Source organism: Zonotrichia leucophrys, chromosome 2 (assembly GCF_028769735.1).
Source record: "Zonotrichia leucophrys gambelii isolate GWCS_2022_RI chromosome 2, RI_Zleu_2.0, whole genome shotgun sequence".
Classification (NCBI taxonomy): domain Eukaryota; kingdom Metazoa; phylum Chordata; class Aves; order Passeriformes; family Passerellidae; genus Zonotrichia; species Zonotrichia leucophrys.
Window position 1 is genome coordinate 71,013,512 of NC_088171.1, and position 24,989 is coordinate 71,038,500.

Here is a 24,989-nt window from a genome sequence, read left to right on the forward strand (position 1 = left end):
CACAGCTAGACAGCACTAGTCCTTGTTCAGATTATAAAAGATGCGCGGAGGCACAAGTAAATGGTACTGACACATTTATTGATCTTAAGAATTTTCTGTAGCCCCCAAGTGCCAATAAGGCAAAAAAGAGATGGCAAGAAGCACTGCCTCCTGAAAGCTACCCCCAAAACCATGTTTTTCAGACTCAATGTCTTGCAGACATTAGGATGGAAGAAGTTGCCTGTGGAAGGCAACTCTGAAAGTAGCATGTCCGGGTGAGCAGCATTAAGCCCATGCACACTGCACCATGCTGAAAAGGCATCACTTCTGGGAGATGTCAAAGCAAGGCCTTGTCACTGCAAGTGAACGTAGGAAATTAAAAAACAAAAAAAAACAAAAAAAAACCAAACACCCCCCCCCCCCAAAAAAACACAAACAAACCACACCAAAAAAAAAAAACCAAAACAAAAAAAAAACCTCATCAAAACAAAATGAATCCATTATACAGATTAGCCAATCTTGGAAAAAAGTACTGCATATTACTCCACAGGGAGGAGTAAAAGAGACTATGCTAACAGGGCAGAGAAGTGTTACACACACCACAGTACAAAACCAATCCAGCATGGCTAAATACACCCACCCACTCAGCCAAAGCAAGATTCTGCCTTTCAAAAATTTTAACCCATTCCCACTCATTTCTACACACTGGAAGACACAGCAAACAGCAGCTATCTTTTCAAGGCAGAGACAACATACATTTATTTCACTTAACCATGCCCAGCAGCCTAGTAAGAACAGACAGGGTGTTCTTTTAAAGCAGGTTCAGAAAAGCTGAGCACAAAGCCGCACCTAAACCCAGTATTTCCAACAGTGGCTGCTTCAGGAAGCTTTCTAGAAGAAATGTAATAGAGGGCTCTCTTCAGTACAGCAATCCCTTGAAAGGAAAGATTTCATTTTCATTCAGCCCAGACCAGCCCTTTGGCACTCAAGGGTCAGAGCTGCCTGAAGCTGTGCAAGCAGTGACTGACTCCTTAGGGCCTCTAAGAGCAGTGGCTCAGGACAGCACACTACAAAACACCAATCGATAACCCTTCCCTTGCTGCAAACAAATCTGCTTTATTCAAAAAAAGAAATATCCATTATCCACACTAATTAATAATTAGCATTTTTTAACAGGCAATAGGGCAATGGAGTTGGCAGAGCACTCTGTACTGCCTCCCCCCTTGGGAAATTCTGTATTTGCTCTCTGCATGCCCTAAAATCACCTGTCCCTAAACCACAACAACAATGCCCTTGCCCATGACCACTTTTTTTTTCTGCAGTAGAAAGTATACACAGCCAAAAAAAAGCTGAGGTGAAATTCCAAAAATCACAAATATTTAATCTCAATCATCTAGATAACTGCATTTAAGCTTGAAAGCAACACTATAAAGACTGATTAAGGTTTAAAGTGTACAAAAATTAGAGCAATGCACTTGATTGGTTGCATTTACCTACCCTATTATGAAGCCAGGCAGAAATAAAGTTTAAAAGCCAACAATGTTAAAAGACAACTTGTTTTCCTTAAATTTTATTAAAGACCAAAAATAATTTCTGCCTTTCAAACCCCTCCCAGCCCCTCCATTTTTTCTTCTAGAATTTACGTTTAGAATCTTTAAAATCTGATTTTTTAATATTTTTTTTTCCATGGAGAAGTGGGGAAAAAAGGAAGAGCTGTAAATTAGGTTTCTGGAAAAGTGCTCCAATGATTTCTTGCAACTGGATTACAAGTCAACAGGAAAACAAGGGATTTGTAGCTACTGAACTTTTGGATTATTTAGCCCAGCAATTTGCTAATGCAAGCTATTGTATGTTCCAACATCAGGGCCACATGAAACATCTGTTTTGGTACTCACAACCCACATGCAGCTCCAGGACTGTCCAGTGACTTAAAATGGAAGACTGCTTGAGTACTTTAGATAATGGTATGACAGCCCAGCATCATGGCCAGCCAATTTGCTGGAAGGTTTCCTGGGAAGAAAGTGCCCACCTGCACACAGCAGAAACAAAAAGACTGCTGCTCTTGTGACTTTCCATAATGAGTCATACCACAGAAGAAATTTCCACCTTGCAAGCATCCAGCTTCCAAGAGAGAACACCCAACAGAAGGACAAAAATCCAGGGTTTCTAGGTGTGCTACAGAAATGAAAGGGAAGAGGAAAAAAAGTAGCTCAGCATTCCTCCCTGTAGTTTTAAGATCAAAATTATGGAAGCAATGTGTATGCTAAAAAGTTTCTCACCATTATCAGGAATATGGAGGGGAAAGGACTAGGTGCTACAAAGTTTACCATCTTGCCCAGCCCTCCTAAACAATTTTTCATCTCAAAATACTTAAGAAAAAGTTAAACATAATTTTGAAAATAATAAAAGCTGACAACATAGTGTATCCAATAGAGTTGCCTTCACAGTTTTTTTTTTAATCACAAAAATATGTGAGCCAAAAGAACATGGTACTGTTGCATCACTAAGATTATACAGTATTATCTTGTATGGACATAAGAATCCTAGAGGAATTCTGAGTCTCAGGTAAATCAGTGTCTTTTACAGTCATCAAAAATGCAAACACTGAAGACCTGTGAATGACTATATATGCCTGTACTTTCCAACTTCAAGGGTTTAAAATAGAAATATTAAAATATTTTCAAGAAAGGTGCTACACAGTGACTATAACAGTTTTAAAACTCACAAGGAAACTGAAAAAAAGGACAGAAGCTTGCCAGGTGAGAGGACATAACCTCCATCTGACTGTCCTGATTTGCCCCAGATTTGCTACTAGTTTGCATGTTATGCTCTTGCAAAAAACAGTACAAAGTTGACATTAAAAGTGAAACAATGACAGATAACTATTATCACCATAATAAAATGTCTAAGAGCTGGCTAAGTTGAACAGGGCCAGAGGGAAATTCCAAAGCCTAATTTTATCCTCTTAAGTATCTAGATATATAGACATGTTTGCAGAAATATTTTCCATTCACATGATGGTTACAGTATTAATTACTATCCTACAACATTCTGCTAAACACACACACACACAAAGGCATATGTTTTAACAGAGTAAATCCTACACCACTGATGGTGGGGAAACGAGACACACAAGAAGTGGCTTCCAATAAAAACCAAGATGGTTTTCATATGTAAAACTCATCCACACTGTAATAAGCCTTTGACTCTTAGTTTACCTGTGTGAGAGGTCCCCAATACCAGATTATAAAGGCAGAGGGAACAAGCCAATCCTATGGAGACTGGTACTTTCAGGTGATACAGCATCTTGTGGCAAGTGCTTGATTTGCTTTTATAAGCCAGAAGCTAAACAAAAAGACTTGGCATTACAACAGAACAGGCAGCTCTTGAGCATTCATCTACTCACAACGCTAACAGCTAGGAGGAGCAATAGCATAAGCACACATTCCAACACCCCTTTTTGTAGCAGCAATCATCAGCTCACCAGAACATGCCATAATAATTTAAAAAGGATAGGAATTACACTTTCTGTGTAGCCCAGCTCTCCTCTTACTCACAGTACTTTCAGACTTTCAAAGATAGTTACCTTAACTTTAATGTCCTCTATTCTGGAAGGTGAAACAAGCTAATTTCAAAATAGTCAAGTTTCTCTTAACACTCTTTATCTCCATTGTCCACTCTGCTTCAACGGCAACCCATAATTTGCACTCATTTCCAAGTGATGCCAACGCACTTCTATGGCTGCCTGGCAACAGGAGTTTTACTTGTAAATCTCCCCTCCACTGACACACTCCCCTCCTCCAGTACTCAAGAATGTGTGGAATAGCTGAAGCTATTTATCTTCATTTTGCTGAAGACTTTCACAAGGTGTTGAAAAAATACCAGAAAACCAACCTTGAAGCAAATCTGTGCTTGCATGCACTTTTTAGTCTTGTTATGAAATTGGGTTCACAAAGTTAGTTTAAGTAGTGACCTTCTAACTTTGAAGAGATTAAAACCTTACACATAATGTGTAATTTTATACATACAGGCAAGCAGAAGGTTTTTAATATAAATCTGTAAAAAGTAAAGCTGCCACAGTACTTTTAGAGCTTAAAATGGTAAGCTGTTCTTAAAGGAAAGCTGCCATGGATATTCAGCACCAGTACTTATAATAGAAAACAGAATTCAAAACTCCTAGTTTGAAAGTTGGGGGGCAAAAAGAAGCATGAAGAGGCTATTTACCAGCAACAATTTTTCACTCCTTGCTTCCTCATTTTTGCTAGAACAATCCAGACACTTGGCACTACTTTCTCAGTTGCACGTGCGGGTAACAGGTGCCACAATCCATATGTAAATGTTCTCAACAGACCACAATCCAGAACCAATGACACCTTGGGAAAGCTACTTCATTCACAAGACTTGTTATCTCATGAAAAGTAATTCAGACTGATCTCTAAAAGTTGCAAGCTAGAGCATGGAAAGGGAAAAGAACAAAACAGCCAAAATACTCACTGATGGAATAATAAGCACAGTCCTTTTCCATACAGAAACTAGAAAGGAACAGAAACTCAAAAACACACTGTAGTTTCCAGGAGAAGAAGAAGCTGTCCTACAAAAGCACCAGAGTTTCAAATTAAGTCTCACAGCAGGGCAATGCTTAAGTCCTACACATGCCAGGATCCCAATAAAGGTGGAACCTTATAAGGGTGATTACTTAGCTTTAAGGTAATCCAAGTTTAAAACATTATTTTTAAGGGTACAGTGGCTTGCAGGTTTTATACACCAGCATAAAAACACATACTTCACCACATGCTATGAGCCAGACACACAAACTTTGGGTTCCCACCTCCAATTCAGTTTCCAGATGAAACATGCTGGATGTAGCCCATCCTGCCTACATAAAAAGCTTTTCATCTATGGACTTCCTTGCTATTCAGGTACCAAATCATGTATATCCCAGTATATACAGTTCCATCAAGTACTTCTCTCTCCATTTTCCAACAGACAACCCAAAGACTTGTTAACAAGCAAATATCAGAAGGGTCTGTACCACCCCAAATCTGTTTGTTTTGGTGAAAATGGCAACTTGCCCAAATCCTGCTGGACTCACCCTAGATAGCTGTGTCCTTTCCTCAATGCCTCAGCCATAACAGCAGAAAACCCACACCAATATGCCACTTTCCCTTTTCCAGTACCCTTTACAGGTGTCAGTAATGTCTATCACAGTGGTATCTAGCTATAAAGATTAGAGACCACAGATCAGAGATGTGGCACAGCTCCTGAGAAGTGAAATGAATGCTTAAGTCTGCACAGCAATTTGTAGCTTTGACTACTAGCTTTGATTTAGTAATTGTTTTCTGAGTTTTCCTTCTTCTTCTTGTCCCCTCTCTCTCTCCCCTTCCATGACCCAAAGGAAAGCCCCTGTTACCAACTTTCTTCTCACCAGGCAGCAAGTTCACTTCCTCATCCCTCCTTGAGAGACCATTAGCAACAGTCTATGGACAACAAACATATTGGCTAGAGCCTTAAAACTCAAATAGAAAAAGGACTATTTAACTTGAGCAAGTTAAATGTAAGCAGCCAGCCACCACATGCCAGCATAAAGTTTTCCTCATCAAACTCAGCATTTCAGAATATCTAAGATTACATGTGCTAGCAAAAAAGTGCTAATCTATCCCTGTTCAGACAAATCCAAATGTACCAAAGGATTCAGCTATCTTCAGGCTGTGGACTGTGAACTTCTCATGATTCTTTGCTCTTTCTCAAGAGTTGCCAAGTGTATAAACTGTTCCCATTATTTACTCACAGATTAACAGTTGGTAAATTGGTCCCAGGGAATTGCTGAAGAATTTTCCTTACAACCATTTCCCTTGATTACAAAAAAAAAAAAAGCCAACCACACAACGCCTTCCACCCCCAACCCCCAACCCTGAATGAATGTGAGAACTTCCTGCACTCAGAACAGCATGAATAGACCTGGCAAGTAGTCAGGGAGATAGTACAGGCCCATGAATACTCTGAATTCAGCTTCTGTGCTGCCGCTAAATTAAAGGAATTCAGGAGCCTCACAAAGGCTTGGTTATTTAATTATATTATAAAATAAAAGGCTGAATCTATTAGACAGCATACGAAAGAAACCCTTTCCCCGAGTGCCTGCGCAGAACAAGCAGCCCCAGTGACTCTGCCTAACCTTCTCCCTCTCCTCAGGGTGATCTCACCAGCACACTGCTGCCAGATCCAGCAGAGCTGCCCATGGTGGCACAGCACTGCTCTACCTGCAGGCAAGAGTCCTCACCAGCCAGCCTGAGACAAGCCGTGCTTCTCTCCCACATTTTTACCTTTGTTCTTCACTCACCATGAGACTCATGACACTTGCAAGCAAGCTACATCCGTATTTATCTCTGTTAACTGGATGAACTCATACATCAGCATTCAAACCCTCTTTTCACTTCAAGTGCCTTCAGTAAAAACCAAAGCACACACATTAATAAGAGTAACAACTACCAGTTAGCAGAGATGCAAAAACTCTTTTTTCCCCATCATGTGCTACCTCCCCCCACTTCATAACTACCAAGGAACAAATGCACTCAGCAATCTGCCTTACAGGTCATTAGGAAACCAAGTCAGAGCAGCTTCCTCTAACTGAGGACTCAGTTACTCATCAAATCTCTCAACAGCCTCACATACACACGAGAAAATGGATAGGGCAAGAATAGCACTCAGAGGGAAAGATCAAAATGACCCAGAGCACTGTGCACTCATTTCTACAGCTCAGCTAGCCATGCTTGCATTTTGGGGACCCAGGCTGGCACACGTGAGACAGCAGCACCTCACCCTTGTGCCTTGCCAGAAAGGTGACAGCCCTACATCTCATCAGTCACAGTGAAATGCTCAGGGTGGTGGCCATGCTGGCATGAGCTAATGAGACCTGCAACCAGCTACCATCACACTTTTCACTACCAAGAAGGGAAGCAAATACTCTCATCCAGAGCAAAACTTCCAGGTGTGCCTGACGGCACAGTCCCACAGGGCTGTATTCTCCTCAGCATCAGCTGCCAAAGGATAACTGTAACTCCAGTGTGGAAAAGCTAATGCACAAGAAAATCCAAAAAGACAGAACAGGATGTTTATGCATGAATGATAAGACGAGGTTTGTCTAATATTTCATTAGGAAAGTAAGGATATTGCAGTATTTCCTGGCTATGGATGAAGACATCATTATATTCAGACATGTCTGCTACAAAAAGGTTGGTGGGTTTATAAAAATAAAAAGTGGGCATAAAAGACTTCAGGCCACAGCATTTGTTTTGGTATGGACAGCATCTACATTAGGAATGAAAGTTAGACAATAGTCTCCAGCCATCTTCAGACAACTATGTCTTTTGCTGCAAAGCAAAAGTCATGTCTGCAGAGACCAGTCCAAAGGATTTTCAACTGAGAAGATGCTGTATATGAAAATTAGTAGATATGAGCTAAAGTAAAACCTGAATGTGAAAAATGTGAAGCAAATGTGAAGAAAAAGGCCAGTGCAACCAGAAATCCATAGTGCCAAGGGCAAACTGCCCAAGAACCTACTGAAGAGCACATTAAATACCATCTCTAATTAAGGATTACCTAAACACACAGTAATGGAACAAACTTGAACTAACAATACCACACCTGGAAAGGCAATTCTCCAGCTTCAACTGCAACATGGTTAAGAATGTCACAAAATAAAGAAGACATAGATGCAGGAACAGTTCACCTCTACTAACATTACAGTTGTTCTTGTTTCACCAGGAACAAGGACATATAGAATCATAGAATATCCTGAATTGTAAGGGACCCACAAGGGTCATTGAAGTCCAGCTCCTGACCCAGCATGCAGCAGCCACAAGAATCATGCCCTGTGTCTGAAAACATTGTCCAAACACTTCTTGAACTCTTGCAGGCCTTGTGCTATGACCACTTCCCCGGAGAGCCTTTTCCAATGTCCAAACCACATTCTGGTGGTTTCCTAACATCCAGCCTAAACTTCCCCTGACACAACTTCATTCCATTCCCTCGGTTCCTGTCACTGGTCACAGATGAGAGGAGATCAGTGCCTGCCCCTCAACTTCTCCTTAGCAGGAAGCTGTAGGCTACAATGAGGTTTCCCCCTCAGTCTCCTCTTCTCCAGGCTGAACAAACCAAGTAGACCTCAGCTGCTCCTCAAAAAGTTTCCACTCTAGGTCTTCACCATCTCTGCAGCCCTTCTTTGAACTCTTCTCAATGGCTTGAAATCTTTCTTATACTGTGGTGCCCCAAAACTGCACACAGTGTTCAAGGCAAGGCTGCACCAGTGCAGAGCAGAGCAGGACAATCCCCTCTCTCAGCTGGCTGGTGGTGCTGTGCCTGATGCACCTCAGGATGCTGATAAGCCCTTATGGCTGCAAAGGCACACTGCAGACTCATTTCTACTTGCCATTGACCAGGATCCCCAGATCTCTTTCTGTGAGGCTTCTCTCCAGCGCCTCATTTCCCAGGTTGTGTGCCCATCTAGGGCTCCAACATTCCAGATGTAGAATCTGGCACTTGCTCCACTGAAATTCATACAGTTGGCATGCAATCCTCTTCTGGACAAAAGTCTGAACACTGAGGTCCCAGGACCTGCCTACCAGGAATCCTACCTTTTCCAGGGCTACAAGAGGAGACCAGACTTTCCCTGTACAATACTCCTGAGCAGCACTTTTGTTCACAATTCAGAAAGGACAATGATTGTTAACTGTATGTTTTACTTAACTTGTCTAGTTGATCATGCCTAGCTTAGCTGGTGATAGCAAACATGAGAGCAGTGCCAAATGCTGAATCTCCTCCATGTCTGCTGTATGCATTCCTAAAAAGCAGAAGCTTTAAGGATGTGCTGCACGTAATACCACTGTTTACAAGTCAGTCTAATGCTAAAGAATCAGTACATCCAATTCTAGGTTCAAAGGCTATAACAGCATGAACTCTTCTACCATCAGCCAGAGTTCTTACTATGCAAAATCAGCCTTTTTTTCTTTTATGTCATAATCAGTTTACGAATTCTTATAACAGACAACCCAGGCCACAAGCCTTCCCTTTTAAAACTCTACATTTGCTAGAGATGCTCTGCTGGATGAAGAACATGACACGTGACACAGGAGATTTTATTAAAACAAAAAAAACCCCTAAAATCTTTTCAAATGCTTATTCCTAGAATATAAAGGTACAGTACACCTTAAACTGCTTTAAGGCTCTGTTCTTTTTATCTCTTTTGACTACACTATTGCCAGATCCTATACTGTTGACATATATAGACAGCAATTTGTTACAGCCGTGTGCTGTCACTCTCTGGAGAGAATTTTACTTACTTATTTTTGCAGCCCTGTGTTAGCCATGCTAGAACAAATGCTCTTCTCCACAAATAATGCAGTGGAACTGTTTGATACACAGCCTTACAGATATAGGCATGGGAGAACGAGGAACACACAAAGTGGCCTGCTGATACATGCATATTGAAAAGAAATCCTTCAAAATCTGTAATAAGAAGACTCAAAATGTACAAAAAGGCTGAGTTGGTAAATGCAGCCAAGAATGTCCAAAAACCTCCAGTAGAAAAAGGAAAAGGAAAGCAGGGGCGGGGGGGAAGAAGGAAAGAGGAAAAGGCGTCAGGAAGGAAAAAAAGACAAAAAGGAAAAACGGAAAAAGAAAAATAAAAGCACTACAAAAAAAGACAAGTAGGAAAAAAGATGGAAAAAAATTAAGGCAAAGGGGGGAGAAGCATCTAGCTGCCTGTTCTGGGCTGAAAGGATCTACAGTTGATCTCTGCTTCGCAATCTGCTGGCACTCTCAAGACAGCACTGTTCACAACTAAGGTGACAAATCTGCATTTCCCATTTCCACAGTGTAAGAAAGTAGTATCAGTTATTTGCCAGGAACTCAAAATCTATCTCCTATTAACACAGAACTGAAGCAGCAAGAGGTGCTGAAACTGCTCACATTCCAGTGGAGCACTGCACAAAGGATCACATCCCACCCCGTGCTGCAAATTAAACATCAAATATACCTCGGGTTCCAGCAGAGAAACATCTACTCAGACACTCACAGAAGAGTATGGCCTAGTCCACTGCAGTCTACAAGCAGTCTTAATCTCTGTACTACAGTATCTAGTGATACTGATCTATATTATTTCATTTTAGATTTCAATTACAAGAAGCTGCAAGTTTCAAAATAAACTAGGATCACTTATCACAAAGATTCAGAAAAGAAGCATTCTGAAGCATTTTTCTTAAAAGAGACACATTGAATATGTAACCCATAAAGCAAAATAAGTAAAATAATTTAATGTACTCTTCTTGTATTAGCAGGAATTAACATTGTCATTTGATTAAGGAGATTAAAGACACACATACCAAGCAGTTCTCAGTGTTACAGTCTAATCTTAGTAGGGATGAATATGCTTACACAGATGATACCATTGTTCTTGAAGTCATGAAATGGAAACACTTTCTGTATTTGATAGTCTGAAATGTACCACATTAACCTTTTGTTTATTCACAGGGAATGCACAGACTATAGGTACTTTAATTTATACAGAGAAGAGGCATGTTTTTCATGCCATCAAACAAACCCACCCACATCACCCATAAAACAAAAACAGAACAAACAAACAAAAAGGAAGAAAAAAATTTTTAAAAATTAAAAAAAGATAAGACACATTCCACCAACTTCCCAGAGCTTGGACATTTCAAATTTTTTTAGTCAGTATTTTCTTTTATTAGCTAGGACACCCAAGACAAAAATTGTTAACTGCTTGCTCTGATAGGACGTAAACTCAGGTCTACTTCTAAATAATCCATTTTTAATCCAACCATGCATCTACCAAGACAGTACATTAGAAGTCCTCAACTCAGGAACAATTTTGTATAATTACATACATAATGCAAAGCTTTCAACAAACTCCTGTTTGTATTTCTGAAATGTTAAATTGCATCTCCCACACATATATGATTAACTTCTCTTTGAGACACATCCTGTTTGCAACCTGCAAACGATCATGCTTTAGTGTTTGTGACCACAAAATACTGGTACCAGAAGAAACCAAGAGCTCCTAGACTGTTAACTTCAGTTCATTAGACATGCTAGCCATCTTCCAGATGTTCCACCACTTCATTCTTAACACTTTGTCATTAACATCTTTATTTCTTCAGACAAGCTTCATAGCATGAAAGCAAACAGACACAGATGCAGAAAGTCAGCACTGACACACCGTAATTATGCCTGAGACAACCTAAAAAGTTTCATAAGTAAAATGATTGCTCACTGATGTCCCCTAGAGGTCTGTCTGTCCCACAAAGTAAGACACAACAAGGAAAAATACCTTCCTCCATCACTTACTAGTCCTGCACTTCAGTGACAACAACCCCATGCAGAGCTACAGGCTCTGGGTACAGGCTGGAAAGCTGCCAGGTGGAAAAGGACCTGCAGGTGCTGGTTGACAGCAGCTGAACATGAGCCAGCACATGCCCAGGTGGCCAGAAAGGCCAAGGGCATCCTGGCCTGTATCAGCACTTGTGCGGCCAGCAGGAGCAGGGCAGGGATTGTCCCCTGCACCCAGCACTGCTGAAGCTGCACCTTGAATGCTGTGTCCAGTTCTGGGCCCCTCACAGCCACAAGGACACTGAGGGGCTGGAGCACGTCCAGAGAAGGGCAACAGAGCTGGTGAAAGGTCTGCAGCACAAGTCTGATGAGAAGCACCTGAGGGAGCTGGGGGTGTTTAGGCTGGAAGAAAAGAAAGTTCAGTGGGGACCTTATCACCCTCTAAAACTGCCTGAAAGGAGGGTGTAGCCAGGTGAATGGTGGTCTCTCTTCCCAGGCAACAAGTGACAGGACAACAGGAAATGGCCTCAAGCTGCACCAGGTGAGACTCAAGTTGGAATCAGGAAGAATTTCTTCACTGAAAGGATGGTCAGGCATTGGAATAGCCCGTCCAGGAAGGTGGTGAAGTCACCATCCCTGGAAACATCCAATAAACAATAGGACATGGCACTTAGTGTTTAGTTGGCATGGAGGTGTTCAATCAAAGGTTGGATTCAATGACCTCGGAGGTCTTTTACAACCTCCACAATTGTATGAATTTGAGTCAATAATCATAAAGAACTCACGATAAGGAGTCACTGGTTCAGCTGATCAATCATCTAATAAGTAAGTAGATTGCACACATAGTTAGCTTTGCTGCTTGTAGGACTCCAAGCACAAATGCAGCGCTCCTACTTACTATCTGCTGTAATAAGAAGGTTAGAGAGGATCTGGCAGTAAGACAAAGCAAGTGCTTCAATGAGAGCAACAAAATGTCACTCTGTACACAATTCTGATCAGAAAACTCACTGTCCACTTAGATACTTAAAATTTTCAAGGCAGATCTAAAACTCAGGAGAGCTCCTTAGATAGAGCTCCTCCGTGGTGTATATAAAAGCAAAATTGCTGCTGGTAAGGACTTCCAAACTTTTCTGTACCGTTTATATTAGAGCCAATAACAGTCTGAACTAGGCATAGTTATTGTTTAAAGAAGCATGTTGCTTTTTCAAAGGAAAAGAGTCAGAATTATTCTCATCAACTGAAGGTGCCTGAATCACAGGCTCTGTTCTACCCTTAATCTGCATCTACATTTTCTCCTCCCCAGAGCACACATTCAGAAAAGGAGTGGCTTGCCACTTATCTTAATTACAGGTCTTACTATCTCTTTCTCTTCGGACACAAAGCTTCATAAATCAAACAAACAGGAAGAGAAATTGCATTCAGATTACATAATGAGGTTTATGTAAATTACACCTACAGCCCAGGGTCCTGAACTTCAAAGGCATTCCAGCTCCTCATTACCCCCTGGACCAAGACCCATTGTTTTGTCTTTATTTAAATAAGTTGGCACAGCATCTGGAGTGCTTGAAGATGAGAAGAACCGGTTAAAGTAGCTATTATGGACTTTTGAGAATTATGACTACAATCCAGAGCCTAGTAAAGCTGAAGATTCCCACTGCCACTGCACAAGACCAAGAACAATTAACACCCTGCAGAGGAACAAATTTACCTCTGGCCCACAAAAACACCTCGACTTAAACTCTAAAAATCTTGCCCACTTGCACAATTTTCATTTTCCTTCTACCAAAAACTAAACTAGATAAAACTGGAGACAAAAATTCCCTGAAACTCAGTATTTTGCATCAATATGTAAATAGTTATTCTTAGCTGTCAAATCGAGGAACACACAGTTAGTTGAGCAATGAGTATTTTCAGCATCCCTCCAAATAAGTCAAAGCCAGCTGGAAGAAATTTTACTTCCCTATCGACAGAAAAAGCTTCAAAGAAGAGTATGCTACGTTGTGAAATTAAATGACTTCACTCCAGGAGGTCTTTCTTCCTGATTTCACAGTTGTCATTTTTAAATGCAATGTCCTCCAAAGAACAATTTTTGCCCCCTAAATAATGGGGAGATGGAGCAGGAAGGGGGGTACAAAACCCCCAAGAGATTATGTACCATTCCCATTCTTTCACATATTACCCCATCCATGGGAGCAAAAAGCCCCAGCCATCAGACCCCGAGGTCAGGACTAGCCGACCAGGGAAGCAAAAGGAATCCTGGTTGGGACAACTGCCACAAAGAACTTGGACTAACCACTTAGGTAACTAAATGATTTTATGTGACAGTGGCAGGGAGTACAGAGGGACCTGTGACCACATCCATGGTGGGTAACAGACAAGACCCCAAAGGGTGATTACTGACAGTGCCTCTTCTAAAAAAAACCAAACACCACAGTAGCTGTGACAGCACAAACACCACAGAAAACCAGTTCTACCATTCATTTTGCCGACCTGAAATCCTGAATGGAACTCGAGCAAAACGCACATACATCCCTCCATGATGGTACAACAGCTGCTGCATTCCAAACAGCAAGTAATGCTTTTTCTTGACATTTACGTTTACCATACAGCACACATATGATAAAAAGTAGACAAAGAGTTAAATAAAATATATCATAAATAACTATACTTAAGTTTTAAATCCTCGGATATCTAAGGTGATGTCAGTATGTAACAGCAATCAGTGGGAAAATGTTCAATTCAAATCTACCATGAGTTATTTTTAGAAGGTGGTATCTATGTTAGGATACCATGGTGGATAAATGCCAGACTAATTGAAAAAAATAACTAATCTACAATGAATACAGGTTATTTTCTAGTGAAAAATGTACAGATTATTCTCATAAAAAAGGCAACACTAAAGCTAATTCAACTGTTCAGAAAAGCTATTTAAGGACAAAAGAATAAAAGTTACGGAAAGAATAAAAGTTGGCACTTTGGAATGAAGCACAAAAATTTTCTGCCAAACTTTATAGATCCTAATTACCTCAAATGTATACACAATTCTGACACTACCACGCAGTTGTAATTTTAACAGATTTCCAAACTCTCTGATGATTTTCGTAAGAAAGATATCATTGTTTGGGGTTTTTTAAATGAGGTCCATTGTCCTCCTGCGATGTTTTTTAAATATCCTGTGAATGTCTTAGTGTTTCAGAATTCCTGTCTTAAAGACAAATATAGAAAAAGTTAAGACATATTTATTTCTCAGTGAGTTCAAAACATTTCAGGTGTTTATGAAGGTCGGTTGCATTTCTCTTAAACATCTCGGAGAAGTAAAAACTAAGTTGGAAACATACGGCCAAGACAGTGAAGTTTACAAACCTGAAGATGTTTTGGTACACCACACGCTACCGTTTTCACTTGGGTTTTCCACACACAAACTGCAACTGACTTGAAGCATCAAAATCTATTCCATTTGAATACACCCACAAAATATTTTACCAACATACCCTCAAAGGTAACTACAGCTACAACTAATTCAGTTCTCTGGGTTAAAAATACAGTTATTACAGAGCTACTCCAGACAAATGGCTTCTCAGAGTGCAAATCCTCATTTGAGGAAAAGCTCTAAAATACAGCAATAAAACTGACTCAAGGAAGGCTGAAAACAAGTACATGAGGACTTTGATCTGAACAAAAATGCCAGTGCGCCCCATTCCACAAGCAGTGAAATAATGAAACACTGCAGATTAAGTCAAACTATCCTTGCTTTGCACAGATGGTCAGTCTTTGGTTTCTTTTTCTTTTCCTCCCCCTAAATTAACAAACTAATATTTTAAATAGTTATTCAAAATGATCACCCCTTAAACACAGAGGGAAATGAAGCTGTAAGTATGTGAGGCACAAGCTCCCTCCACATTAGAAAGCTGAGTATAAGAAGCAGCAGTCTTCAGGATTTCCATCTCTAAAGTTCTATGGAATTCTGTATGCATATATTTTTCAAATTGACCTGCTCAGGCAGGTTATCTTATACATGCCTGTCTTCTACAGGACCACTTAAATAACAAATATCTCTTTATATTGTTTTATAAAGATTTTTTTAACTGTCAAAGTAGGTTTTGGTAGTTAAGAAGCACACACCAGTTGCTAACACTGGATCGAATTAATCCTTTTTTTTCATACTAATAGGTAGTACCTTCCCAAGAACCATGTAGTGATTTAGATGCATAGCAATCTGTCAGTGTACTAATAGAACAGATGGATGCTTTAATTAGAGAAGGGCTCTTAGGTATAGCAGCAATTCCATCATCAAGAGGATGTTTATACCATTAAAAAAAAAGGGGGGGGAAATAATTGGTAAAAATTGCAACAATGACAGTATCAAAATACATTAAGAGAAAAGAAAGGAGAAAGAATGCCATGTTCTGTGCTGCAGCAGTGAAGAAATTCAGCTCCTGGATGTACCAAATTAGGTACTACATATTCAGTATATATAGTAACTGCTATGTACATCACACTAAAATCTCCCGTGTCGGTACTTAACACGTACTTAAGTTATGGATGCCAGCCAGGAGTACAACAGAATTTAAAAGTTGCAAAGACCATTGTACTTAACAGCTGTCACATACCAAAGCTCAGCTGTGGCAGCACCAGCATTCCAGCATTATCTGCATGGCTCCTCCTTTGTAGGAGCCCAGAACCCCCCCCCTCCCCCCGAGAGCTGCCTACCTCAGAGAGACCCCATTCCAACAGAAGATAAGCAAACGGCTATGCACAGGTGGAGCCAGCCAAAGGCAATGCAACCATTTTAAACTCTCCCGCAGAACAGGACTAAAAAATGTCATTATCTTGGGACCGACATGGACCAAGCCCAGATTTAAACCGCTATGTAGCTGAAAAGTGAATTTCCCAAAGAGGAAAATTTTAGGTATTACTTCTCTCTGCAAGACATGCCAACACATAAATGATTACAAGGTAAAGAATGTTCATCCGAGTCACGTTAGGAAGAAAAAAAAAAAATTAGGATTACAGCAACGCTAGGCAGAGGTTGTTTTGCCTTTCAGATTCAGACAAGTTCATGGAGACCTCTCCAGTCCAATCACACCTGCAAAAAGATATCCATTCACATTAATGTGAATTAATTCCTTTCATGTTAAAGATATGAGACGTCAGAACTATGTCAAGTGCTCCAAAGGCAGTTCTTTAGGGCACAGCTGCTCTCCCACACTCAATAATAAAAAGAGTGTCTCTGGCATGCTTCCCCCCCATAACGGCCCTTAGTCACCTTAAATCGAGTTTATCAACATATTAAATAGCTGAACTGAGTTATTCACCAAGTAGCATAAACAGCACCAGCAATTCAACACATTCCACAAAGCTCTGCACTGCCAGGCGTCTGGCACCTTCTAAACTAAGCATCTAAAACTGTGTTTCCATCCATCTAGCTGGAAGTCTCAGTATGACCCCAACTACAAGGTGTACATATTTTAAAAAAGGCAAGCAAACGCAATTGCCCAGAGCACTGCAACCGATCCTGACACAAGATCTTACCCCTTCTTCTTTACTGGACAGAACAGCATCACTTATACCTCAAGACCAAGCTAGATTCATTTTTCTTCACAGCTTTCTAAAAGGCCACGTGAGCCGAAAGGATCTCTTCCCAAATAACATCTGACAGCCAGATGCAAAATTAACACCCTTAATTACAGCTGGCATTTCTTAGTATTCTGCCTATAGGCAGTCACCTACTGAAAAATTGATATATTTGATGACACCAGCAGGTGCAGAAGCCCTATCTCACATCAGGGGGCAGAGAATTTAATGGTGGCCAAGTGCCAGAATCAGAAACATTACCTTTCAGCACTTAAACAAAAAAGCCTCAAACACCCATTGTACTGAACCAGTCTCCAAGACCAGGCTCATATTACTCATGCTTCTTGCCATGCAGAAGCTCCAGAACACAGCACTGCATATAATTCCATGCTTATTTTTGATCTAAAACAAATAAGCAGTTTTGCAGCTTTTAATGAGACTGTTCTATTAGTCTGTTTTTCCTTCCACATACAAATTATTGGGACGTCAAGGACACTGTGACAACAATTATTTTTACAAAGCAATATGGAATATTAGAACTTGTTTGCAAGAAGCCTTCTGGATCACAGCCACTCTTGAGGTTTTAGGAACAGTTTAGGAAGTCTGACCTAATCGGTCTCCCAGAGACAATATCATGACTGTAATTGCACTATGGATTCTTACACAGTTCCAGAACTCAGTCACACAGTATCTCAGCAGAAAGCTATTTAACCATGTCCTTTTAAATAGAGATTAAGTATTTCAAACTTTGCGGACATTATCTTTTGTTAAGGTAGATTTCAACAAAGAAAAACTGACATGCCTGACCAATCACTAATACCCAGTTTTGCTCAAATTGATGTTAGAAGTAGGATCAGTCCCTTAAAGCAGTAAGGGATTTTGTTTTAGCAGTGGTGTTATCCATTTAATGCTTAGGAGTCAAGACACTGATGAAATCAACCACATTCACACTCTTAAGGAAGAAAATGAGAGGAGACACCAGAATAAACATTAACCACATTCTGAAACAAACCAAGGCAATGTACAGGAAGCACTTTTACGTTCTTAGTGGCCCATTTTGGTTTTGAGGGTTTATAAAAGACCAGATATTTCATTTACAGAATATTTGTGGACTGCTATTTATTAAGAAAACTGTTTTGTCATAGCAGAAAAATCTAATTCTCTGCAGTTCTCCTAGCAAAAATTTTTTAATCTGTGTTTTCCAGATTCCACAACAGGAGAAATTACCAGCCTACAGCAATCACTACAACTATTTGCTGTATTGTCTTATATGGAATTTGTAATGGTAAGTTTCAGTACAATCATTTTCCAGTCTTAAAACTGTCTCGCCTCGGAAATAAAAAAAAAAAAACCAAAGTCATCACTTTGCTCTCTTCTTCTCTCCCTACTCCAGGGGGATTAGGTGAAAGAATTCCTTTTAGAAGCAGTGCAATAAATCCAACCAAGGTTTATATCATTTCACATCAGCAAAAGACAAGTATCACCAAATCCTACTGAGATAGCTTGCAGGAAATTACAGGGATAGAGATGCTAGTGCTTCTCTATCCATTGGGACAAGCCAGGCCACTTAAATCAACGAAGTCCTAGGCAAACAGGAAATCACTGTTTTAAAGCTTTCCTTAGGGTATGATCCTGGAGGATCATTTATTAAAAAGGTATTTCTCCTAAGCAAAACACTTAACTTTGGGGCCAAAAAAATCGCTCCCTTTTCCAGTGTAATTTGGTGTGTACTCTTTTTAAGTGTCTCTCCTTCCCTCCCTTTCATCTTGTCTGTATAAAATAAGGAAGCAGAGATAACTTGCCAAGACAGTTACATAAAATCAGTATAATTATGTGTCAGTAATATTTTCTTAGCTGTTTTTTGGCTGGCCTGGTACCTTAAATGCTGCAACCTTTCTGTTACAAGCACCTGATCACAGGTGTTTTAGATGTTGATCACAGATCTTCTCAAAGAGATAAGGATTTCAAGAAACGCTGCACTTTTGAAGTACAGAGGCATACTTGTTAGCATATGAACTTGCATAAGAAATTTGCATTAATTTAATCCTTATGTATGCTCACAGAAATATCCTTCTATCCAGTAGTTTTGTACAAGGAAGTCTAAAATGTACGAGCTACATTAGCAGTCAAGTTGAGACACTGAAATAAAACAAAGCTGGAACATCCTCATTTAGCATGTATAATTAATCATTTAATGCATTAAAACTACATGCAAACAGGTTTAACTGTGTGTAAGACTTCGCTGTGTTTCCTGATTGTGTTTTCTTTAGAACACATCCTGTTAGAAAAGGAGGCACACAGCTGTCCCAATTTCAAACACGTGTGTACATCCCCATTTAATGGTGGGGTGGGACTGGAAATAAAGGAAGTAACATCCCTCCCAGTATCACCTGCTGACTTCCATCCTCAAGAGCAGGCAAAGAAACACAAAAGACCACAATCATGATCCAAAAAAAAAGTATTTTAAGCTGCTTTCTAACCCCAATGCATCTAACCTATTTCTGTCAATTCCTTTAACAAATGCTACTTTTGCACTCGTTATGCCACGGTCATTGTACAATCAGAAAAATCTGAAGAAAAGCTGAATTGACCACTTTCCACCACTCCCACATTCTCTTCTGAATAAAAAAGGGCACTTATCCAGCATACTGTGCTCCTTCCCACCCCACCATTACCGACTCCGTTTGACATTCAGTGGAATTCACTCGAGAAAAGAAGCTCTGTATTTTTCAAAGTTAAAGCACTGAATTCTCACGGTTCATTGAAGGACCATTCTGCTCAGCCAACCCAGCAAGGGGATGGATGGCATGTGCTACTTTGCTAGCATGACCTCATCTCGGGATATCACATTTACCTGTTTCACGGGAAAACTGACAAGGTGTCTGAATGCATACCTGGACATTAAACAATGTCTTTGCTTTGAAGAGATGTACAGGATAGTTAAAACCCAAGAAGTTCCGAGATCTCAGTAAGTCTTTTACACAAACCAACTCAACTGACACACAAGGTATTTTTAAACCTCCCTAAAACTGCAGAATGTTGCATAATTACAACGTGGGAGCTAACTTTTCCACCCAACACTCTCCAAATTCTGTACTGTATGCTGTAACAGTAAAGCTGCATTACAAAGCTTCTCCCTTTCCATTATAAAGGTTTTGACCACCCCGCTCCCAAAGAGCATGACCTGTGCTTCCCTACTTCTCTGGCTTGCTGCCCTCAGTCTCTCAGTGAACTCCCACCACTCTAACGGGAAAAACTGATGCCAACAACGTAGAAAGCCAATCGCAGGCTCTTGTTTGCAGGCATGCACCGCTCTCAGCTCAGGCAGCCACCGTACTGGCCGTAACCTATTTCAGGAGCAAGAACTGCGAGCATTCCCCCTTTGGGAGCGAGCCGGCCGTGCCCTCGGCTCCGCCATGGGGCGTGCTCGGTGTTCCCCGGAGCGAGCACACAGCTCCACTAAACCGTGAGCCAGCTGCCGGCATCCCGCAAACATGTGAAACGAACCTTCGACCTCCCGTGCCCGGCAGCGGCACCGATGCAATTCTTCGTCACTAGGGAAAGCAGTAGTAGATTAAGGCTGATTTAACCTCGAACGCTCAGTGCCGCTGCTGGGAACGGGAAAACAACATAAGCGCGACCTCCATTACCGAGGCGCTGAAAGAAGGGGAGGCAGCCCCGGGCACAGCGCTGGAGCAGCCTGAGCGCCGCTGACACCGCGGCTTCTCCCGGCAGCCGGCTCGGGGAGCGCTTCCCGCCGCCGCCGGAGACCTCCCGGCACGGCCCCTCCCAGGCGCGGCGCGGAGACACCCGCGGGCCGCCTTCCCCGTGACAGGGGACGGCCCCGGGCCACCTTCCCCGTGACAGGGGTCGGCCCGGCGGAGGAGCAGCGCCCAGCCGCCCGCAAGCCCTCCGCTCACCCCGGCGCCCGCCGCGCCATCAGCCGGGGCAGTGGGCGCGGCTCCCCCCCTTCCCCACGGTCGCCCCCCAGCCCCGCTCACCGGCGTAGAAGCGGATGAGGCAGCCGGTCTCCGAGTCCATGCCCTCCTCCTGCACCCGCCACAGGTCCCGGAAGCCCAGCTGGGAGAGGTAGTCGTTCTGGATCTGCAGCGGCTTCTCGTGGGCCTCCAGCCGCCGGCTGGTCTCCCCGTGCAGCTGTACATACAGGGCGGGCGGCCCCGCTGGCTGCTCCCGCCCGCCGGCCGCGCCCGCCGGCACCCCCACTGCCCGCCCTGGGGGCAGCTCCTGCGGACAGGGGGGGCCCCGGCCCGGCCCCGCACCTGCTTCTTCCACCCCGTCGGGGGGCGCCGGCTCCACCTCCAGCTCGTCCGAAGAGGACGAGCCGCCACCGCCGCCGCTGCTGTAGGGGTCCAGCCGGTCGGAGACGCTCTCGGCGCTGGGGCTGAAGCTCTCGGTGTCGGAGCCGGCCGGCCCCAGCTCCCCCAGCAGGGAGGGGCAAGAAAGCGGCGGCCCGGCAAGGTACAGTTCGGCCGGCGGCGCCCCGGGGCTCAAGTCGGAGGGCGCCGGGCTCGGCCGGCCGCCGGCCAAGTCGCTCTCGTCGGCGCCGCTGCACAGCGGCAGGCGGTCGGGCCGCGCCGCTTCCCCGCAGCCTCCTCCGGACAGCCCGCTCCGCATCCCCCGCCGGCTCCTGGGCTTCTGGTCCGGCTGCGGCCGCAGCCCCTCGGCCGCGGGCTCGGGCGGCGCCTCGGCGGGGCCCGCCGGCGGCTCGGGCGGGGGTTGCGGCGGCGGCGCGCCCGCCTTGCCCAGCACTCGCACCACGCTGCTGCCGCCCCGGTGGCCGAGCTGCTGCAGCCGGGCGGCCACCTCGGCCGCCGTGGTCTCCAGGGTGCAGAGCACCGGGCGCAGGTAGCAGTTCATGTGCCGCTCGTAGACGTGGACGCAGCCCCGCTGCAGGTCCCGCCGCACCCAGTCCCGCTCCGGGGGCTGCAGGGGCTGCAGCTGCCGGGGCGGCTTCAGCAGCAGCAGCGCCTTCCTGTCCAAGCTGCGGGTGCCCAGCGAGGGGGCCGGGGCGCCTCCAGCAGAGGGGGAGGCGGCGGAGAGGTTCCTCTTCAACCTCCCCCGCCGCAGGAGCAGGGAGTTAGCGCTGCCGGCCCCGCCGGGGGCCGCCGGAGTCCCGCTGGCCGCCAGTGCCGCGGGAGGAGCGAAGCCGCCGGCTCCCCCTCGCCTCCGCCGCGGGCCGCCGGCTGCTTTGCCGTCCAGCTGCCCGCCGCCGCCCGACGGCTCCGCGCCGCTCTCCGCCTGATTCCTCCTGCCCGGGGAGCCGCTCTCCGGCTCTCCCCGCCCGCTTCCCGCCGCCGGGGCTTCTGCCGCTCGCTGCTGCGCGGGCTCCATCGCCGCGGGGCCGGGGATGCCGCCGCCGCCGCCGCCCTGCTGGGAGCGCCGCCCGGCGCGGCGCGGGGAGGCCGAGCGGAGCGCGGCGCCGCGTCCCGGGGGTGGGGGGCGATTACGTAGCAGCCGCGGGAAGCATTCCGCCGGTGCCTGGCTCAGTCCCGCTGCCCGGCTGTCGCCAGCGCCATTAGGGAGGGAGGCAGGCGGGCGAGGAGCGAGCGATCCCGCCGCCGTCCGCCGCTCCCCGCGCGCGCGCGGCTCATGAATATTAACCAGCCCACGGGGAGCGAGGGAGGCTCGCGAGGGTGACGCCACCGCTCGCGCGGCGGGGCGGGGCCTCGCCGATAAACACAGCGTGACTCCCAGCCGGCCCGGCCGCTGCGCGGGGGCCGCTGGGAGTTGTAGTCCCGCGGCGGCCGCAAGTCCCGGCAGTCCCGCGGCTTCCCGGGGAGCCGCGCAGGCTCCGGGCGGGAGGCCCCGGCTCACCGGCGGTGTCGGCGCTCCCTCACGGCGCCGGGCTGAATCCGTGTCAGAATTATTCCAGGACTTTGTCCCGCGCTCCGTGTTCCTTAGGTCTGGTCGGCGGCTCTGGCAGGTCCAGTGAGCGCGCTCGCCCCGCTCTGCCCAGTCCGGCGCGTTCTCCCCGTTGGCTGCCTCGGCGCAGAGCCCGAGCACTGAGCCCAGGCAGTCTTCCCCTCTGAAAAGGGAGATGATTTTTCCAGATCAAAGATGGAGAGAGACATGGAAATGTGGGTGGAAACATGTATGGTTATATGCACGCACATACCGTAAGAAGAGCTGCTTTGTGAGTAGGCACAGAGAAGGTTTCAGTGCCGTTAGTCTGTCATTGTATTTTAGGGACTAAACTTACCTAAGATACCTACTTGTAGAAGGTCGCTGAGAAGTAGACATTAAATAGAAACATTTTTTTAGAAAAAACATGTCCCATGATTTAAAACAAATCACTGAAAAGGAAAATCAGGCGCATTCAGTTAGCAGTGTAAACGTGAGGTTTTATACTGCAGGTACACCATACTGTGGAATTCAGAGAAATCTCTTATGCTCATGGACATGTTTTAGCTGAGTAATGCCGGCTGGATGGGGCTGTAACTGCCTGAGATCTCTCCTTTTTAATACATTTTGTAAAATCCCAGCGAAGCATCTTGCCAGGTACTCATGAAAAACGCAATAGACTGCAATAAATTGGGAGTTCTGGGCAATTGACCAGTTATGTCAATATCAGGGGAGATAAATCATCACTAAGCATCCTGAGATAAACTCTTAGCGAAACATTATTTTTAGCTGGTCGGTCTTTTTGTGTACATGTGTAATATATGAACCCCAAAATAAACCAGAATCATAAGAAAATTAAGGTTTACGTCTCCTAATTTCTTTACACTTCCACATTAATGTGTTCATACTACAGAGAAGCAGATTAAACAGGGCACAGCAAAGAACTTACAATGGAATCATGTAGCTGCCTTTTTAAAGTTTTTTTAACAACAAACTGATGTTTACTGTGTGTGAAAACCACCCACTTTCTGAACAGAACAATCTAAAATTTAACTGTTCTGATTAGGAAGTTCATGCAGAGCTGTATCTAGAGCTGCAATCACCAGCAGGAGCTTCTTTGGAATTCAAGAGCACAAACTGACAGAAGATGACGGCAGCACTTGGCCATTAAAGACTTAAACTGGTGCCCAAAACCTCCTCTGGCAGTGGCAACACTCAGCAGAAGTCAGAACTGAGTAGATGAGCTCTGGTTCTGGATGTTTGATATATTCTGATTTATTTCTACTGCTTTGCACCACCCTTGTGCCACCTACTTCACAGAGGTTACAGCAGGTCCCCCTGATTTAAATGTGTGAGAGAAATGTTCTACATGCAAAAACACACACACACACAAGACACACGCACTCAGAAGGAGACAGCAAGCTCTAGGGACATTATTGTTAATGGTGATACTTGAAATGTTTCTAGCACAGAGTTTCCAACCCTTCTCTTCTTTAGTGGGAGTAGCAAGAGAGAAGATCTACCTTTCTCAACTGTTCAAATATCTGAATGTTCATCCACACAGGAAAAGTCCAGAACACAGAACCAAAGAGGCATCTCCTGGGGCTTCCAGTTTTCTCCCTTGTGGCTGGAGATGCCACATCCTACATATTAGTGAGGTCCCCCTAACACAGCAGATAAACAAGCTGAGCATCAGTTTGAACTGAGCTCAGCTGATTTGTCCTCTGCCCTAACTGGAAGACTGTCCAAGGGCCACCCTGTCCTCCCTGTTGGGACATTCCTCCCAATTTTCAGCCTGAATTTTACACTTGAGTAGTCCATGCACACTTGCTCACATGCCAGCATTGCATTGCCCTTTGACTCAAATAGCTGTGGGGTTGGGGTTTTTTTTGCTCCAGAGCCTTTACCCCAAGGTGCTTAGGAGCAGAAACAATATTCCCTGGCAGGCTTTGTTTTCTCTCTTGGGTAGACTTAAACACAGTCTTATTGTGTCCTCTGAGGAGATAAATCCCACAGTGTAGGAACACGCAGTTAAGGTCATTTGGTCAGCCTTGGGCCGGATCCTCCCTGGGGTGGATGGTACGGCCACAGCTCTGGATTTTCCCTGCGAGCCCGCACGGGGCAGCCGCCGTCTGCGATGGAGCTCGGAGAAGCGGCCGGGGACTGAGCTGACCCCGCTCTCCCTCCTGCCAGGCTAACTCACCGCTGCCAGCAGCCCTGCTCATGAATGG

The 24,989-nt window shown here is 44.4% G+C and overlaps 1 protein-coding gene across 1 annotated transcript in view; it reads right to left on the bottom strand.

Moving 5' to 3' along the window:
* The window catches only part of PHLPP1 (PH domain and leucine rich repeat protein phosphatase 1), a 136,577-nt gene extending 114,079 nt beyond the window's left edge, over positions 1–22,498 (bottom strand). The window contains exon 1 of the mRNA XM_064705418.1: positions 20,898–22,498. Coding sequence (XP_064561488.1) covers positions 20,898–22,248 — 1,351 coding nt within the window. The 5' untranslated portion in view covers positions 22,249–22,498. The remainder of the gene's footprint in view (positions 1–20,897) is intronic.
* Positions 22,499–24,989: the final 2,491 nt, after the last annotated feature.